At 39.5% G+C, this 21,372-nt stretch overlaps 1 protein-coding gene across 2 annotated transcripts in view; it reads right to left on the reverse strand.

The window, feature by feature from the left end:
• whrna (whirlin a) overlaps positions 1–21,372 on the reverse strand; it is a 227,853-nt gene that overhangs the window by 190,968 nt on the left and 15,513 nt on the right. Inside the window, exon 1 of one of the 2 annotated variants that reach the window (XM_039763882.1) lies at positions 18,846–18,981. The exons of the other annotated variant lie outside the window; for it this stretch is intronic. Coding sequence (XP_039619816.1) covers positions 18,846–18,863 — 18 coding nt within the window. The 5' untranslated portion in view covers positions 18,864–18,981. Of the gene's footprint in view, positions 1–18,845; positions 18,982–21,372 lie in introns of those variants that run through there. 2 annotated transcript variants of the gene reach the window in all.

Below are 21,372 nucleotides of genomic sequence, written 5' to 3' on the forward strand. Positions count from 1 at the left end.
CACAGAGCACTAATGAAGGATGCCTGTGCCAATTGCACTCACACATGAATGAGCAATCACTCAATTCCCCCATTAAGTATTCCATGGCTGTACACCTACATTCACAAAGTCTGAGATTAACTATTCTTTAAAATATACTGCATCCATCGGATCCATCATGGACCCTAGACACACTTTAACACACAACCTTTCAAAGATTCATTCATTAATTTTTAAATCCTCTTAGTTCAATTCTGGATCATGGAGAGACAGAGTTTGTTCTAGGATGCATTGGTTTCAAGGCATTAACCAATGGGTCATGAGTCCATCATAAGGCATACTCACTGTATATGTATACATTTAGAGGTGCTGGTTAATCTAACACCAGTATTTGTGGAATGTGAGAATAAAGAAACACCCAAATGCAGAGAGAGAGAGAGAATGATCAAACCCCACTAGACTATAAGGATAAATCTGAGGTCAAACAAACAATATAGTGGCAAAAACATTGTGATCTCTTTAGAATTGCATGCATTTCTGAATTATTTTGATTCAAAATATATTTCAAAATATATTTTTCTTTTTCAACCTTGAAATAAATCCTAATAATAGATGAAAACTTTTAGATTTTCTCTCAGGTGGCATCTCCTTCTTAGCAATTACTTCAACCACAGCTTATCCTTTACCCATTGTACAGCCCCACACATCAGCCATGGCACATCTTAACCCACTTCTCTCTATAGAACTGCTCCATTCCATTGAAATTTTAGGGTTATTTTGCATGAATTCCTTACTTCAGTCCATGCCTTAACATTTCAACTCAGTTAAGGCTGAGAATTTCACTGAGTCATTCCATCCTGAAAAAGTTTTGTTCTATTTTGTTTTTTCAAAGTGTAGCGCTGTAGGTCTGCTATTTCAGCTCATGGATGTTCTCCTATGGAATTTGCTAATACAATGCAGACTTCATTTTTCCCTCAATGACTGTAAACCATCCTAATCCTTAAGCTATTAAGCAGTGTCAAGCCATTATACTCCTACCTACTATCTTTACAGGAGGTTTATGCAATGTTAGCTAATTATGGTAATTACTGTTTCTGATTTTAAGCAGTGGTGGATGAAAACCTCCCCTGACTATTTTGTAAGAACTCAAATTTGAAATATAAGTAAAATGCTGATTTTAGCAGAACGCTCTACATCCCAGTAACAGATTATTACACATTTCTCATTATTTTCTACTGAATAGTTTATCACCATCACTGGGACGTGCACATCACTGAATGACTCTTGTGACATTTTATTATTTGTCCCCAATGGTATCCCCATTGAGAGAAATTGATAAAGGACCTTCACTACTTTCCTCACTATATCTGTGGCCTCTCTCTCTGTTGCTCCTACAGAGTCTCTTATCATGTAATGACTTATTTCAGAGAATTACCTCCTCCAATGACTTTTGACACATCTATCTCATTCTGCCCCAGACAAGCCTTTAAAGTCTGTCACAGTCTGCTGCCACTAGATGTCTTGGTGACATTAGTAACTCATCGAGTAGCTTCTCTCAGTGTTTTGTACAATCTGTCTCAATGCTGTTTTTCAACTAATTTTTAATTTCTAAATGGGTCCCTTAAAAAGTTTCTCAGCTTTCTTAGTAACTCTATCAACACTTCTCATTGTGAGCTCCGTATGAGTCCATCGCCTCATTTATAGAACTGATCAGTTCTCTTGCAGTTTGTCCACATGGGGTTCTCAAATATCTCAGTTCCTGCTTCAATTGCGTCTCACTCATTTTACACCGACAAAATTCTTATCCTTATCTGTCTGCTGGTTTAATGGTCATTTTCTGGGTTCACACAGATTGCCCTGAAGTCTCTCTCTATATTTTCATTTTCTCCTCAAATATCTCAACTCTTTCAATGACCTCTTAGTTCCTGCTTTGCCTTAGATTTTCAAATGTTGTCATTTTTATCCCCACTGAGTAACTCTCTCCCATCTTTTCCAATTATCCTTTCCATCACTCTCACCATTGACTTCATGAGTGACTCCATTTCACACATGCATGTTAGCTCAGAAATGCAGAGATCATGAGTGAACAAAAGCTATAGGCAATATCCCAGAAAGAGACAGTATTATCTCCAAGAATCAATCATCGTGGCCCACATATGAGCAAAGTCTTAAAATTAATGGATTGTTGATGTTAAAGTGAGTAAACTGATGAAACGATTCTCAAGCTATGATGTACACTGATCAAGCCCAACATCAAAACCACCTTCCTAATATTGTGCAGGTCAGCATGTGCCACCAAAACAGCTCTGAGCCTACAAGGTATGGACTCCACAAGACCTCTGAAGGTATCCTGTGATATCAGACACCAAGACATAAGCAGAAAATCCTGTAAGTTGCAAGGTGGGACCTCTGTGGCTCAGAACTGTTTTCCAGAACATTCCACAGATGCTTGATCAGACTGAGATCTGGTAAACTTGGAGGCCAAGTCCACACCTTGAACTCTGTCATGTTCGTCAAACCATTCCATTGAAGTATGGCAGGGCACATTATCCTGTTGAAAGAGGCCACTGCTATAAAGGAATACTGTTGCCAAAGAGGGGTGTATGTGGTCTGCAACAATCTTTAGGTAGGTGGTATGTGTAAAAGTAACATCCAAATGAATACCAGTACTCAAAGATTACCCAGCAGACTTGCCTCTGCCTACATCACACTGTCTCTGCCAGCTTGCCTTCTTCCCATAGTGCATCCTGCTGCAGTCTCTTCGCCAGGTAAGCAACACACATGTGCACGACTGTACACACGATCTAAAACAAAACATGATTCATCAGCCAATGCCACCTTCTTCAATAGCTCCATTGTCCAGTTCTGAAACTCACATGGCCATTGTAGGTGCTTACATCGGTGGACAGGGTTCAGCATGAGCACTCTGATCGGTCTGTGGCTGTGCAGTCCAATATGGAGGAAGTTGTGATGCACTGTGGGTTCTGACACTTTTCACTCATGTACAGCATCAAGTTTTTCAGCAGTTTGTCCTACAGTAGTTTTCTGTGGGATTGGCCCAGACAGACTAGACTTTGCTCCCCTTGCACATCCATGAGGCCTTGGGCACTGATGACTCGGTCACCAGTTTACCAGTTGTCCTTCCTAAGACCACTTTTGGTAGGCACTAATCAAATCAAATCAAATAGCCTTTTATTGTCAATTCACTATATGTGCAGAACATACAGGAGAATCAAAATACTTTTTCTATCTCAACTTCGTAGTACAATAAAATATAAAAAGAGTATAAAGTATAACATATAAGATAAATAACAATCGAACTAGTAAAGTAGACCTGTTTACAATGTGCAGTAGTCATTAGTGCAAAAGCCAATTACAGCAAAAAAATGAGTTTTGACACTCCCTACTTACAAGCAATATCAGAGCAGAGTGTAAAGGCACACATCACACACAGATACAGGGGTCTCAGTGCATATATAAAGTGTATTAAGGACAATACGTTATAAATGAAACGTCGATGACTAAAAGATCGCATTAGCACGAACAAAAGGAAATTAATCATCAGGACCAGGTGTAATTGAAAAAAATAGCAGGACAAAGCGAGGTCAGAAATAAAAGGCAAAGAGCAGAAAACAAAGTCTTTTTGCATTCACATCATACAATGCACAAAATTTAGATTTACACAATAATGGACCACATGCTATGAGAATCTGTGGTCCCACAACAGTTAAAGCAACGACAAGTTTAATTTCAAAGAAAACACAGCTCGGTCAGGTGTATATTTATGATCACGGAGAAGCGATCACAACGTGAGCAGCAGAGACACGAAGTGGCAAAAAGTACAGCGGCTGTACAGGCTTTAAAATGATCGACGGGCAACGCGGCAGCAGCTGCCCCCCAGTTCACAACACGAGCAGCGTTATACGTCTTGCAAGAAAGAGATTGCAATTATTGTTTTTACGTCACGTGAGACAAGGCAGTGAGCCATCATTTAAAACAAGTACACAAACATCTAACTTAGCAGTTATTGGATTGCATTTGGCAGACAAGCATCATGTGCTCCCAACTCTTAAAACAACGACATGCGATAAGCAGAACAGGCAGCTCGCAAGCAGCAAAAAGACAGCAGATGATCCGACGGCATATCCTTAGTGTGCATTTAGCCATCCCGCCTTCACAACGCGAGCAGCATTATACGTCGGGCGAGAAAGAGATGTAACCACGCACGGGGCCGAAAATAAAGGACCAGTATTGTTTTTACAAAAGTTTTTAAAGTAAAAGTGAAAAAATGCATATGTAACAATTCCCATGAAAATAACAATCTCTTTAAATTGTATATCCGGTAACCAAACATGGGGGTGGGCAAGCTTAGCGAGCAGGGGGCAGAGCCCCCTAGTCATCTTAAAAAAACTGAATTTTTACTTGTTGCCTATCGATGTTATTTTCTTTAACTGTCAGTGACTTAATGTTGTGGATGATCGGTGTATAGAAGTCTGAAACCTGCCTGAGAGTTGCAATAATTGAGCATGTTAATAAAAGAAGCTAATGTTCATTTGTTTTATAAGGTTATGCTGCTCTCACATTATGTTACCTTTTGTCAAGGGGCTTGTCAGACTTGCAGACCATTGACAGACTGCACTCGCTGATCTTATCCCTGCACCATGTCAAATTACATGACTGAAATTGCTGAAACGTTACCAGTTGGGTTATGACTTTCCTGAACAGTCGTAGTTGCCCTTTTTCTTACAGTTAATAGCGTGCTGCCTGATGGAGCTGGCACTATAACTGTATGGTGCAAAGTATTAACAGCTGTGCCAATGTGAGCTACAGATTCTGTCCCTTTTTTCTATTGTATTCTATACTAGGGGGCTTTTCCCCCTGTTCGCTTCACTCGCCAAACCCGGTGTTTGGTTTTCCGGATACTATGCTATTTCATTAGTTTCACAAAACAATATTTGGAGTCATTCGAGTCCCAATATGCTGAATCTTTTAAATGATTAATGACTTTGTACCATAATTCAGGATAGGTTTCTCTGTTTGGAATTTAAGCACAAACGAAATGATCTACATCATCAGCAGTTAATAATTTTTTTTACAAAGTAAGCAATAAATGCACGTGAGGAAAACTCCGTTTTTTGAATTCTCTGACTTAAACTTTAAAGCCTTACAATATTTATATACTTCTGACATATCACCTGTATCCACATATTTGATCTCTATTTGCCTTTTCGTTATTTCTCCGAGTAATAATTTCTTTTTGTTTGCACTAATGCGATCTTTACTTACTTTTGTTCGACACTTTTGTTTTTTTCTGCTTTCATATTCTGTTTCTTGCTCTGCATGTGTATCACGCCTACGTTTTTTTTAGTCTTTTGAATTCCACTGTTTTCATTATCTCTAACCTGCTCTGCATGTGTTTGGCCCCCTTATTTTTTAACCTCTATATGACGTTATACTTTTTTTTGTACTTTTTTCTTTTATTTCTGACCTCGCTTTGTCCTGCTTTTTTTCAATGACACCTGGTCCATGGTGATTATTTTCCCTTTTTTCGAGTAATAATTTCCATTTGTTTGTGCTACTGCGATCTTTACTTTCTTTTGTCTGATACTTTCTAATTTTCCTGCTTTTATATTCTTTAACTTTCTCTGCCAACTTTTTTTTTGAGCCTTTCGACTTCCACTGCTTTCATAATCTCTAACCTGCTCTGCATGTGTATAGCGCCTGCGTGAATTCTCCTTTGTCTTTTACTCTGTCTTTTAATTCTGAGCCCTTGGACGTGCTTTTTTTTCAATTCCACTTGTTCCGGGCTGATTATTACTTTCCTTATTTTCTAAATTTGCACCTTGATTATTCTTTTTCTTTTTTGCATTTTTTTCTCTCCAACGCTTTTGAGTCTCTTTTCTTGGCGCTGCTCTTTCTTCTTCACTTAGTCGTCGACATTTCATCTATAAAGTATTGTCCATATAAGCTTTATATGCGCTGAGAGCCTTAGTTAGATCTGTGTGCTCAAAGCCTTTACATGTCTGAGGGTTTTGCTGCCTGTGGTCTTACTTGATATTGGTTGTAAGTAGGGCGTGTCTTGCCAGACGCTCCATGACCAATCTCTTTCATCTCACAGGCCTTTTAGGTGTCTTCCGTGATCTTCACGTGAAGATCACGTCTCGTCTCCCTAGTCTTTCTTTCCCAGGATTTTTTTTTATAACAGAGAGATTAGTACGTAAAACATGTGACATCAGAAAGATGAGCCTCTCTTCTGTTTCTGTAGTTTAAAATATGCACTGAACATCTAGATGAGCATTCATCCTGCACACAGAACCCATCCCTCTGACTAAAGGGAACATCAAACCTGTTGGATTTTATTAGAGTCAATTCTAGACTAGATGGTCTCGCTAGTTGGGTATGTCACATTAGGTGATTAGTTTCATGGGGGAAACACTTCCAACTGCCTCATACTCATCAAGATTATGCCAATGAAGACTACAACTGAAAATTGCTGGAAAAGTCATCTAATATAATATGGCTTTAGCTGCATTGTGAAATAAAGTATTCAGGTTTTAAGTAAAAAGAAAAACCTTGAGAATTTTCATGATATCTTACCTAATACACAATCTACAAGTGCAGTTCAGCTTCTGACTGTCATCTGTGGACCAATTGTAATAAATGACTCCTAGGAAATTGCTGTTATTACTCTTTCTGTTCTACATGTCAATATGGCTGCCTGTTCTACTGACCTGTGTTGCTGTCTGCTCAGAGTTTATTGTATCTCATAATGAGTATTAATGTACATTCCCTTTTAGCCTTCTACATCCATCCATCCATTAACCAACCTGCTATATCTTAGCTACAGGGTCACGGGGGTCTGCTGGAGCCAATCCCAGCCAACACAGGGCGCAAGGCAGGAAGCAAACCCCGGGCAGGGTGCCAGCCCACCACAGGCCTTCTACATTACTTTGTTTTTTTAGCTTCTCTCATTTTCCATACTGAATTTCTCCTGCCTTCCCTTTCATTAGTGGTATCCTTTTCTTTTCTCGTCTCTTGCTTGTGCATTTTTCACATTTCTCAAAAAAGTAATTCATTTACTGTTTGCTAACATTCGGTCTGTCTTGTTTCTCAAAGATCCTAGCACTTTCTCTCCCTTTCCACTGCCAAATACCATCTTGCCTGTCAGAGCTTTCAGCAACGTCTCTTTAGCTCTCTCCAGCTGTCTGATCCCAATGACTGCCTTGCCATCTAAATTTCTCTTAGCACTGCTCTATCACCTCACGGTCAGCTTCCACTTAGTCTCTCGCTTCTATCAAATGGCTGTAGAACATACTCTTGCTGTATGCATGCACACTTCCTGGCCTATATCAATCATTTTAGAACTTTCCTGGATGTTAGTTCTCATAGGGTCTCCTTCTCTTTGACATTCAAAGAGCTCCATATCTCTCAGCAACTGTGGCATCTCCTATTGTTGCCTCCTCTCTCCTCCCAAGGAGGCTTACATATTAGCAGATTCTGTCTGACTGACTCTCTTGTCAGTCTCATTAACTTTAGCACTGTCCTCTCTGTTACCTTCCATAGAATATCTTAGGAATTCTGCAGTGCCTCTTGCCTTCTGCCTATTGTCCTATATTGCATCTCCTGCCTTGCTGTTGCCCTATACTGACTCTTCTCCCTTACTTAGCGACTTTAATGATTTACCTAAAAGTGACCTTACTTGAATGTTTCCCATAATATATGCTACTGACTTCATCAACTGTATCTTTTATCTCACTCATTGTGTCTGAATCTGTCTCCCCTCTTGCAATCCCCCAAGCTGGTGCTTGGTTGTTTTGCGTCCTAGGCCAAGCTTATTATTGCTCCAACTGACTGTTTTGTAGAGGCTGGATTCCCACCTCCCCCACCCCACCCCAATTATGACCTACACCATAGGCGCTTACATAATTCGCTTCAACTGAGGTGCCGGCCCTGCATAGAGCCATTGACTTATCATTTTGTCTGATGCTAAGTTATTCTGTATATGTATACTGTAGTTGATTAGATGATGTACAGCCAAACAGGCAAAGAATCCACTATTGTATTTTCCACTTGAAATTCCAGCCTGTTTCTGCTAATTGTTTCTAAAATAAATGTGACATGTCTAGTCTAGAAATAAAAAAATACTGTAATAATGTCCTTTTTGAGATGAACACTGCTTCAAAGCTCTATTAATGTTTAATTCTGTCAAACAAAGACATCCCATTTTGTGGAGCTGTACCTCACAATGTCACATGGGCCTATATGATACACTGTAATATAGAAGCAATGAACACCTGACCTCAAACAACCATCATGTGTACACAGAAACCTTTGTGGAGGCAAATTGTTTATTGTTTTGGTCAGTGGACCACTGGGAAAGGATTTCAGGATATCTGTAGAGATTTTCTAAGCCATTGATCCATCATGTTTGGTAATCTCTGCTAATCTCCTCATGCCTCACTGATAACCAGAGGCGCTGATTGCCTCCTGGATTGTGTTGCCAAACCTGTCCCAAAGAGGTTATTTATCATTATGCACAAACACACTCACACATACATTCTGTCCTCTGTGAGTGTATCTCACTAATTTTTCATCTCACTTCAAAGTGCATACCTGTGCAAGATAAAACATACACAGTACAGAAGAAAGGCAAACGGTATTATTAAAGACTGCACTCAACCTGCACAAACTGTTTCCTCTCTCCTTTACTCTGGCAAATGGTTTAGGACTACTGATAGTTGTACCACTAGATATGAGAACAGATTGCATCCCAAAGTTCATAAAGCTACTCAAGATCTGCTCAGTCTAACAGCTGCACCAGTTTACACTCTCGAAAATAGATGACAAATTAGTTGTTCAGAGCAATGCCATAAGGGAACCATTTTTTCTTTCCAAAAGAACTTTCCACATAAAGATTCCAGAAGGAATATATTATTTGGATCCTAAACAAGTTCTGTAAATAACAATAAACAGATGACAATGATTTTAAAATAACTTTTTCTGTATAAAATAACAGAGGCTAAGTTCAGGTATTCCTGATCTGTCAAAATCCTGCTAAGTAGCCTACTGTACGTTAAAGATTTCTGTTTTGTCCACTAATAAGGAACATTGTCAAAACCCAAAGAACTAATTTAAAATGCTAAGAACCCTTTCTGACATTAAATGGTTCTTTGTCAAGCAGATTTTACACAAACCAGTAAAGTGTCATTACACAAACATTATTTTTAAAAGTATACTGTCACACATGCGTGTCAGAGGGTCAGCTTCCGGACTCATCAGAGGTATGTAATACCACTCTGGGATAAGAGGTGGCATTGTCGCGAAAGATATTGTCGCCTTTTCCCTCCACAGCGCAGAGCAGATGCTAAGTGAGGGCAACTGACTTCACCTCTTCCAGCCCTTCCCTATAAAACCGGGGCATCCGCGGAAGGAGTCTTCTCATTTTGGTAGATAGATGAACGTGAGACAGAGCTCCCCCAAGCCAGATCCATTCAACCAAACTATAACCTGAAAGCCTGAATGACTGCAATTACTTTAGTTCTGTTTTATTGGGTCAATCATGTGCCTGTTTTGTTTTGTAAAGTTTCAGAAGTATTAAACAGGGTGCCCCAAAGGATTCAGTCATTTTTACTTCTTGATCACAGTATCTTATGTGTGTCTTTTATATCTCATCTGTCTGTTGTTGGTATTATATTCCTGGAAACCTGAAACCTGACAGTAAAATTCTTATTGCATTCTGCACAGATAGCATTAAACTTGATCACTCACATGCTAGTCTTTTTACTGTCTATTAAGGCTCTTCCCATTGGAGCTCACTTCATTCCTGATTCTGATTCATTACTCTTCACAATAGTACTTTTTTCCAATTTTTTGTAACCGTTCTGAGAGGATACTGTTTTTAAAAAGCAAGTGTGAGTGGCTGCTTGGGTAAGGCTGGGATGGCCTACCTAAAGTGGATTTTACTGCTGAAGATGTGAAGAAACTGGACAAGAAAATGGAATCAAATACAAAGATTCTTCCTCCCAGGTAGAAATAATCAAGTCTTCATTGAATGATATTGAAATTACCAATTTGAAAGGCCTTTATAAGGAAACATCTCTACATTACTGATTCACCTGGAAAATATTATGGAAACAGGTCTTATTTTAGGAGTGTGTTATAGACAACCCAATTCAGACAGTAATTTCAACACACATCTTTTTAGTAATATCAAAAAGGCAAGTTTACAGGGAGATATTATAGTCATGTGGGACTTTAATTATCCAAATATTAAAAGGGATAACCTTGCAGATGGAGGAGCACAAGAGCAGGAGTTTTTAGAAGTAATCAGTGACTGTTTTTTGACACAGCATGTTAAAGCACCAACACGGGGTGAAGCCTGTCTGGATTTAGTATTCTGTAATAATCAGGATAGAATTGAGGGTGTAGAGGTAATTGAACCACTAGGGTCAAGTGACCATAATGTAATACAATTCTCAGTATTTTGTAAGAGTGCAGATGCAAAGACTAAAATTGTGAAGTTGAACTTTTGGTAGGGCTAATTTTGAGCAGATGCAACACTGTTTAAGTAGGATACGCTGGAATAAGCTTTTAAGTATGGAGACTGTCAAGGAGCAGTGGAACAGGTTTAATAATGTTTTACATGTAATGCAGGACAGACACATAACTAAATTAGGAATTAATACAGTGATTCTCAACCTGTGGGGCGGGCCCCCCTAGGGGGGAGTGAAGTAACAAAAAGGGGGGCATGAAGATGTGAAAAAAAGAAAACAAGAATCAAAAATATGAAAAAAACATCTGGTGAAACCAAAAGAAATTCACTTAAACTACATTCTGATACTAGGACAATAAATATAGATAAGGTGACCATCTGTCCCCGTTATCTGGGGACAATCTCCGTTTTCGGACAACTGTCCCGACTCAGAAACATGTACACGGTTTAAGATTTCATCCCCGGTTTCAACTGGTTCACTTTTTTTGAATGTATCCCATCACTAGGATAATTTGAACTCGTTGCGCATGCGCGGTGTTTTGACGGAGGTTATGCTTTACCGCATCCTGCAACTTTGGCGAGAAATCACTTGATAAGCTTTCGCTTTGTATGTAGTTCCTCTCTCGCTCCTCTAGCCCCATGACCCCCCACGCCCCAATTTCACCGGATTGGCCGAAGAAATTCTGGTCACCTTAATATAGAGTTAAATAAATGTCGATAAAAGTTAAGTAGGTATAATAAAATATGCATCTATATTTCAAAAAAATGTTAGGGGGTACGTGATTAAAACTGTTATGAAAACTCAGGTCGCAAATACTTAAAGGTTGAGAAATGCTGAATTAATAGGAAACTAAAAAAAACTCCACGGTGGATTAATAAAGATTTAAAAAAGAAGTTGCAAAGGAAAAAACTGCTTTATAAGGCAGGCATTTCAAACATGCGGCCCGCAACAGAAATCTGTGCGGCCTGCATGACAGATCCTAGTTAGCACTAAACTTGTACAAAATGATTACTATCGTTTGTGATTGAATCATTCTACATCTTCGGCGTTACTTATTTTCTTTTCTTACTTCTGCCTTCTGACAAAAGCATGTTTTCCCATGGCATTACGGTACCGGAAACGTCATCTGCTAGTATAGCCTCGAGCCTTGACTAAAGTTAATGAGTCGCAACATCATAACTGAAGTGCTAGGCTGAAGCAGCGGGCAGCAGGGGTGGCCTTAGGCATTGGGGCAAACTGTGCACTGGCACAGGGCCGCCACGCCAATATATATTGAATATAAAACCGAAAAAGAAAATAACGACACAGCTGATGGCAATGTTGCCGAATAACATTGTGTTTCTTGTTAATTAGTACGCTGTATTTACTAATGTCGCTAGAGTCAGAGCAGTAAGCTATATGTAGAATATAATGTTCTGCCGTAATGAGAATATCATGGGCCGCCACTTTGTTTTCAAGTTACGGACGTAGCCATCTGCCGTGCATAAGATATCACATTGACATTGATGGGCGAAAGGGCCACCGATTCTTTCTCTGCCCAGGGCCGCCACGTGCCAAGAGCCGCCCCTGCTAGGCTACACTACTGGCTGGGCTGCTGAGACTGGCCACTGGGTAGAACTGACCATCACGAGTAGTAATAGCCCGCATATTTTCACGTTTTTTTTGCTCCAGTTTTATGTAATTTTGTGCTAGTATTGTAACGAACAGTGCAGACAACAGCTGAAGATCTGAAGTGGATGCGAGAAAATGGTGAGTTGATTATTAACATATTTTTGTGATTTTGAATTTGTAAAATTAGTGTAGCTCAGGTGGCTTTTTGCATATCGGCTTATTTTACAATATAAACTTTGAAGTAAACTTAGTAAAGTAAAATTTGATTTTTGGAGGATTTGTTTTCCAACTTGAATTACTGAGCAATGAATTCAGCGAGCGTTTTCGTGATTTCCGTTCATACGAACAGGACATTGCGCTGTTCTCTTACAACGTTGAGAATGCCCCTGAGAATATCCAAATGGAGCTGATTGAACTGCAGTCCGATTCTATTCTGAAGGCAAAATACAACGAAGTTGGTGTGCCAGGCTTGTATGCTTACCTGCCACCCTCGTATGTGCAGATCCGTAAGTTGGCATTGAGAGTACTGTCTATGTTCAGAAGCACTTACCTTTGTGAGCAATTGTTTTCGTTAATGAAAGCTACTAAAACCCCACATCGCTCAAGACTTACTGTCGAGCACCTTTCATCCCTCATAAAAGTTGCAGCTGCACAAGATTTCAAGCCTGATATTGACAAACTGGCTACTAACAAGAGATGCCAAGTGTCAGGACAAAAGAAATAGATCTCACACTGTAAGACTCCTATATAAGCAATGAATATAATATAATAATATAAGGACCTAGCTAAGAGGATAAGAGTCTAATTCTACGCTGTTGTATGGAGAGGGCAGTTCCAAGCAACTACATACATCACATGAAAATTAATGGAAGGAATTATTAAGGATAAGATTGAGCAACACATAACACAGGAGTTATTCTGAGCAGTCAGCATGGATTCAGAAGAGGGAAGTCGTGTTTTACTAACATGCTGGAATTCTATGAGGATGCAACAAAAGGATACGATTAAAGTGGAGCATATGATATTATTTATTTGGACTTTCAGAAAGCATTTGATAAGGTGCCACATGAGAGATTGGGCATCAAATTAAAAGTAGTGGGAGTTCAGGGTGATGTTTTTAGATGGGTGCAGAATTGGCTTAGACACAGGAAGCAGAGGGTGATGGTGTGAAGAACCTCATCAGAACTGGCCGATGTTAAGAGTGGTGTTCCACAGGGGTCAGTGCTAGGGCTGCTGCTATTTTTAATATACATAAATGATTTAGATAGGAATATAAGTAACAAGCTGGTTAAGTTTCCAGGTGATACCAACATAGGTGGATTAGCAGATAATTTGGAATCCGTTATATCATTACAGAAGGACTTGGATAGCATACAGGCTTGGGCAGATTTGTGGCAGATGAAATTTAATGTCAGTAAATGTAAAGTATTACATATAGGAAGTAAAAATATTAGGTTTGAATACACAATGGGCAGTCAGAAAATTGAGAGTACACCTTATCAGAAGGATTTAGGAGTCATAGTGGACTCTAAGCTATCGACTTCCCGACAGTCTTCAGAAGCCATTAAGAAAGCTAACAGAATATTAGGTTATATAGCGTGGAGGAGTACAAGTCCAAGGAGGTTATGCTCAACTTTTATAATGCACTGGTGAGGCCTCATCTTGAGTACTGTGTGTATTTTTGGTCTCCAGGCTACAAAAAAGACATAGAAAAGGTCCAGAGAAGAGCGACTAGGCTGATTCCAGGGCTACAGGGGATGAATTATGAGGAAAGATTAAAAGAGCTGAGCCTTTCAGTTTAAGCAAAAGAAGATTAAGAGGTGACATGATTGAACTGCTTAAAATTATGAAGGGAATTAGTACAATGGATTGAGACTGTTATTTTAAAATGAGTTCATCAAGAACACAGGGACACAGTTGGAAACTTGTTAAGGGTAGATTTCGCACAAACATTAAGAAGTTTTTCTTTACACAAAGAACGATAGACACTTGGAATAAGCTACCAAGTAGTGTGGTAGACAGTAATACGTTAGGGACTTTCAAAACTCGACTTGATGTTTTCTTGGAAGAAATAAGTGGATAGGACTGGCAAGCTTTGTTGGACTGAGTGTTCTAATGATTGCATGACACTAATAGATTTGTCAAATACAGTTCTCAACTTAATAGAAAAATGGCACCAGCATATACACACCTTCATCACCTTTTTTCAAATTTGTACATTAGTTTAAACTCTCCTTTTCACACACATGCACACACACACATTTATCTTGATGTATTTGCTAGAGATTCCTGTGGGAATTTCTATTTGGGACACCAAATTCTAAGTCAACAAAACTCCACCTCTATGAAAGCAAGGACATTGCATTGGCAATTCCTGCTTCTTACATAAATGCAGTTTTTTTGCTAGAAACAGCATTTTTTTTTTAAAAGTACAAGCACCCTTAGGTTGTCACTTGTTCAGGATGATGTAGAGACATTTTTCAGCTTTTTACTGTTCTCATCATGTCCCTCTCCAAAATACACACATGTATGCATATATACACATCTGCTGTGTCCTCAGCAGGAATTTCCCATTCCATGCCCTATTCTTGACCGAAAATGTTGGCCTCATATCCCTTGTCACTCTGGTGCTGCTGCTTTGTGGATCAGCAGGACTGGCATTGTGGGGGTGTCAAATCCAGCGGAGGCCAGGTGGATGCTCAAACTCTGATAACGTTAATAGGCTTCTTTGGTTTGCTGTACAGATCATACTGCCTCATAGCTCTGCTTCTTTTCTAAATTTGAAGCTTTAGTGCACCTCTAAAAGCGCTCTTTTCCTGATACCGCAGAGCAGCCTGCACAATAAATGTGCTTATATAAGCAGAGGCTAATCTAAGAAGCAGACAGCCCTTTGAGGCACACCACAAAGCGGCCTGCCGCGGTCGTATGGAAATCACAGCAGAACAGCGGGTTCCTGTGTGCTGCTAAATTTAATGAGCCCGAACAGTGGATCAAAACGAAGTCTTAACTGGTTGGAGTCCAATGCTGTCAGAGCACAGCGTCCTGCCATTTTACACTGTTGGCATGTCATTCAGACCAGAGGATGTTGTTCATTTTTAGCTTTAACTCCTCAAAGTCTTAATCAGTTTTCAGGCAGACTTTATTTGTGGTATGGTGGATATTTATGTATCATGGGTCCTGCTATTTTTGTGGAGTTGATACGTTCTCCTCATGCTCAAATGACAAGGAATTTCAAAGTCATGCCCATTGAGCTAACTGGCTTGGTGTGAGTCAGTGTGTATCCTATAATGGACTGGTACCTTGTCCACAGTTTTTTGCTGCCGAACATCCCTTAAATTGGACTAGTAAATGGATGGATGAACAGTTTAGCCATGAACCTTAAATTCTGTCTGGCCACTCCTGCATTTTCTTCTTGAGCTGTGAATAAGACAGACTTCAAACCTACAACTATAGTGGACATTGTGTGGTGCATTCACGGGAAAACTGTTAGCATAACAGTGCAGACTAAGCTAGGGAGGGGGCTCAGCAACATCCTATTAAACAGTGGAGAACCCCCACTGGGATGTGTCAAGACATTCCAATGTTCACAGAAAGGCACTATCAAGGGGCTGCTATGTCCTGTAGCTTTAAAAGTGGCTCAGGAGAGCTGCAGATAGAAACACCTACAATGCATGGAACGTAAGAGGTAGCACCTGTGACAAGCAGAAGGCTATTCTTCTTCATAATGAAAGATTTCAGGCAAATTATTATTTGGACATGTCAGACCCTAACTTGTAAAAGACAGTGGCGAGTCACAGAGGAAACAACATAGGCAGTAACTTCTCATGTCCATTAGCTGATACCTGGTCCCAGAAGAAAATGTAGGAGAATGTGCTGCCCCTCTGCTGGACCAGGCTGAGGGGTGCCAAGAGCCCAATGAACTGCTGGAAGTGGCTGTGTCCTGGTGTGTCTATTGTAGTTGCCTGGTGTATCCTACAATTAACACCAGGAGGGAGTTTAAAGTCAGTGCAACAGAAAGGCTTAAATAAATTTAAGAGTGGAGTTAGAGAACAGGAAGAATGCTACACTGGCAATAGGGAGAGTGAGTCAAGGATATTTTGGGGGGCGGGTTATGCAAGAAAAAGCAGATTCCCATGTGGAAAACACAGAGAATTAAAAACATTTGTTTCACAATTTTTCAGAACTAATCTGACAATTGTCATTTTTTCAAACTTGATGTTATCAGAACTCCCGCAAAGGTATCTTTTGGAGCCCATTTAATTTGCTGCTTTCATTTTTCCTATTATATCACTGTAGGATCTCAGTGCTCTGCAATATTTACAATCTTCATATGTGATGTTATCAGACCTGGGTAACCAAGTGCTTTACTCACTTTTTTACTGACACTTTAAAACAATTACATTCTACATATTTATCTTACTGATGTCTGATTCTATCAGTCAACAGTACCAAGAATGTTTAGCTTCGCTACATCTGATACCAGATTTAATTATTATGTTTCTTTACCTTCTTGAATCCTGATGTGGTTGAAGCTGCTATTGTGAGGCCTGATGAAAGAGGACCTTAGTATACCACAATTTAACTTCTTAAGGTCAGATGCTGTCAGGACTAACTGGGCAGTAACTTTAGCCTCTTGCAGCCTGATGCAGGCAGTCCTTTGTATTTCTGTAACCTTGACACCTGATTAGCATTCCATCAAAAAGCAGAATCCTGTAACTTTATCCTTCTTAGGGCTGATATTATCAGAGCTCCAGATCTAGCAGTGCTGACCTCCAAGAGGTTAAATATGACAGACCTTACCAATGTGGAGATTCAATTTTGGGAGTCTGGTTTTTGTCTTCATCTTTGCCTTCTTTGAATCTACCAATGCCAGATCCAAAAACCTTTCTGACTGAACTCCATGATGTGTAATTGTGTGGTCCCTTTCCCAATGGTGTTACTTTCCTTTCCCTGATCTGGTCAGAGCTGAGAGCTGAGCTGAGCACTACTCCTTAGGTCTGCAGTGTGCATGCCATCGATTGGATAAAACTGTTTTGCTCATACTCTGGCCAGCCTGGACCCTGATGTTTATTTAATGAGATGTCACTTTATTAGTCGACCTGTGGTTTCTGGCCAAGTCAGCAAATGCCTTGCACTACTCCAGGGATATTTGAACAGCAGCTTGACTTACTAGAAAATGAATGAGAAATCAGTACTTGTATCTTGCTGTGACCAACGTATTCTGCTGTTTGGCAGAGTGAGAGAGAGTGAACCATGGCTTGGGGTGCATCCCAGTCCCATTAGATCTTGGGATGAACTTCACAAACTAATCCTGCAGGCTGTAGAGGATTCCCAGCTCTGAGAAAATCAAGTGGCATGGCAAAAGCATGGATTTCACTCAGAGTCTGATTTGCATTCAGCAATGGTTCTTGAGAACTACAGTTCTGCTACGTTGACTCTCTGTCATTAATGCTGCATCACATAAATATGTTTTTTATCTCACAGTCATTCTGATTTATATACATCACAAAGTGCTCATTGCTTTGCTGTTTGTTAACACTATCATTCACTGATATGGCATCATTCACACAGATTACCTTAATGGACTAAGCCGTCCCCTCTCATCAGTATCATCAGAAATATTTGCCATTGTGAGGCTTTAAAGAATACCATGCCAGACAAAGTCTCCACATGAACATCATGAGCTGAAGTTTATAACCATGGAGGAAAAGTCCAAACTTTTAATGCATAGTCACATCTGACATACATTTGGTTCACAAATTCTGAAGTGAGTAATTATAGATTCTTTTTTTTTATTTTGATCTCTTCTCAGGCAGACACAGGGAGAGCATATAAACTCCATGAAGATAGTGACCAGGCTGGGATCTGAACTCAAGAGCTATAAGGAAGAAACTCGAACAACTATGCTATTATGTCACACAGCTGAAAGCGCATTGATGTCACATTTATCTTTAAATGGGATCACACAACTTCTTTTGATGGCTTCACTCCTGTGGGGTGGTCAATCTCATGGGGCCTCAGAAGCTATTCATTTTTGAACTGGGAAATGACTGGATTAACTGGAGGCTGTATAAAGAACAGTTTGAACACCGCATTGCAGTAGTCAATCCTACTATAAATAAATGCATGAATTAATTTCTCAGAATCCTGTTTATTTAGAAAGTGCCTTAATTTCCCAACATTTTTAAGATGGATGAAACATGATTTGGACAACTTTGTAATATGCGCTTTAAATGACATGCTAGAGTCAAAGATAACTCCTAGATTGTGGGCTGATTCAGTAAAATTAGCGGTGATGACAGAATATTGTTGTGATGAGCATCATTCCCTCCAACAATTAACATCTCTGTTTTATCTGTGTTTAAAGACAAGTAGTCCTTATCCATCCACTCCTTTAATTCACTAACACAACTAATTACAGACAACATCAGATAATCTTCATTTGATCTAAATGAAAGGTATAACTGGGTGTCATCTGCATACGAGTGAAAATTAACATTATGTTTCCTAATGATAGATCCCAGTGGAAGCATGTAAATTGAGAATAGTAAAGGTCCCAGTACTGAGCCCTGCGGGACACCATATCTCACTTCTGTGTATAATGATGGAGTACTGTCAGCACATTTCTGTACATATTGGAATCAATTTGATAAATAAGAACTAAACCAAGCGAGCATATATGGTAGTTTAATGAGGCCTCACACAATCTAAAGGCAGACAAGCACATGACACAGTGAAGCAACCTAATCTGTGCAGTCTTACCTGAAAACAAATCTCCATGTTAACCTGTGCTTGCAGTTAGCAGGTCCAGACCAGACAGCCAGAGCCAGTGTCAGAAGAGTGAGCAGTGAGCCACCATTAAACCTGTTGCCAGGGAAAGGCACATCACAACTGCAGGCCCATGTGAAGGCTTCATACAGCAGGACTACATTGAGTTCCTGGCACTGTCATACTTTGATTTTCCACAGTTGTCAGAGTCACTTCTATAGATAAGCTTCTGGCACTTTCTGCAAACTTCAAACGAATTGCAGTCTGGGAAGAGCCTAGAGAGAGCGTCTCTCTAGCGTGCTGTACTCTATAATTAGAGCTGCGTTTCTGCCCTGAAAAAAAGCTTTGACTTTGTAGAAGCTATCACTAAGCAATTGAGAGAAATTGGATGGAGGGGGAGAGAGCTGGAGTTTGGATAGGTAGCTCACATAATTACAAAAGAAAAGGCATTTAAAAAAAGTCGACAGGATAAGGGCACATGACCTGGAGTTCACTGCTGTTAAAGTTATATTCACTGGAGCAATGTCATGGTCATGGTGGCAGTTGTCTGCACTTAATATTATGCAACTGGATAAGAAGTCAGTGGTTACAGTTGACCAAACAAGTTATATATGCTAGAGAAAGGACAAGGCAATAGGAGAAAAACATTTGATACCAACAGATGTGGGGAAAAAAGCACTGTGTCCTTTAAAATCCGTGGCTGCCAGGGTACACACAAATGCTGGTCAAAAGTATGGCAGAACAAAAGGAAAAGTGTAGCCATATTCTAAGTAATACTTCTTTCTGGCTTCATTGGCCTGCTAATTTTAATGTGAGTTACATCAACCAGCATGTGTAATGCCTTTCTAAGTAGGAAAATGTCACATGAGTCCCGAACATTCAGGAGTCACATTGGAAAGCAGGGGCATTATTGTAATGAGGGCCTTGGAGGGACAAGGAAATGAAAACTGGCCAAAGCAGGAAGCAACCAAGTGTAAGATACAAATGGATGGAATATTGAGCTGAGAGGGGAAGTGGACAGCTAGTAAGAAAACTGACATCTTTCTGATGCTAAGTGCAGGTACCTCCAAACCAAGGTAGGTGCAGCTGACTGGATGAGAAAAGTGGACAACAGCAACACTTGTTGTGCTATTTTCTGCATTTGTACTACTTCTGTTTGTACTACAGCTGGTATTTATCATTGCTTGATCTATTGCACTTTGTATTATTCATTATCCATAATGTACATACTGTTTTACTATACCTAAAGTACTGTTAATAATTATTTTTCATAACCATACCTAATCAGTACATATCTTGAATTTTCCACATGGATTATTTTATTGTTCTTTGATGTGACAGCAATGAGAATCTCAAGATGTAATTACAAAAAAAGCAAAAAGAAATGAGACAATCGGAGAGGTACAACAAAAGTGGAAGAGATATCTAAGAAAGTGAAGGAAAACAGGTTGAAGTGGTTTGAACATGTAATGAAGAGTGACAATGAATATGTGGGCAAAAGAGAGATGGAAATGGAAGAGAAAGTGAGGAGGCCAACATGGAGGTGGCTGGATAAAGTAACAGAAAATCTGAAGAAAAAGGGTTTGACTGGGGAGGAGATGCAGGACCGAGCTGTATGTAGAAAGTTGGTTGGGCACATCAGCCCCACATACAAGCGGGAAAAGATAACGATAAAAAAGAAGATGAAGGAGAAGAAGAACAAGAAAAAGATTTTATTGTTCTGTGCATATATTCATAGTTATATGTATTTATCTGCTTAGGTTGCAACTGCTACTATTTGCACTCTGGGTTGATGCAAAATTGTATTTATTTGTCACAGTATTTGTGCTTTGTGCAATTATAATAAAATTGAATCTCATGCTCACCTGAAATTGTTGTGGACACAAAAGTGCCACACAAAGAAACCGGGAGATGATTAGGAAACAGAATGCCGAGGTCAAAACAAGTATGGGTCAGAATACAGGGAAAGTCAAGCGAAACCGAGAAACCAGAAACCAAAAGGGCTAGAAGAACTCGAAAGTCAGTTTAAGAAGTAGGTCATAACCAGAGAACAAATCCTACTACTAGGGTCTACTTGGAATGAAGTGTACTACTTTTAAGAAGAACAAAAGTATTTGTATCCACCAAAGTATAAGGGCAGTGTGAATTTGCTGCTATATTTATTTTCAGCTCTCATGACATCACCAGCATGACAAGCATGGTCAAATGAACACCTTCCAAGTGCCATGTATAAAAAAGAAAAACAGGATGATAATGAAAATTAACTTTTAATTTCAAGACCAGTTGTGACAACAACTTCAGAAGTGAGCATGTGCCAAAATCCCACAAAAGACAAAAACACGTGTATATATTAGGCTAATATTATACTTATCAACTGCAGCCATCAGAATTCCACAAAAAAACACAGCTAAATCATATGAACATACAGTACAAGACACTATACAACAGTAAGTCAACTAAAATACACTATAAAGGATCAACTCAACTCTAATGTACATCTGAATGTTGCAAGGTAAGTGTG

This window comes from Polypterus senegalus, chromosome 9 (assembly GCF_016835505.1).
Source record: "Polypterus senegalus isolate Bchr_013 chromosome 9, ASM1683550v1, whole genome shotgun sequence".
Taxonomy (NCBI): Eukaryota; Metazoa; Chordata; class Cladistia; order Polypteriformes; family Polypteridae; genus Polypterus; species Polypterus senegalus.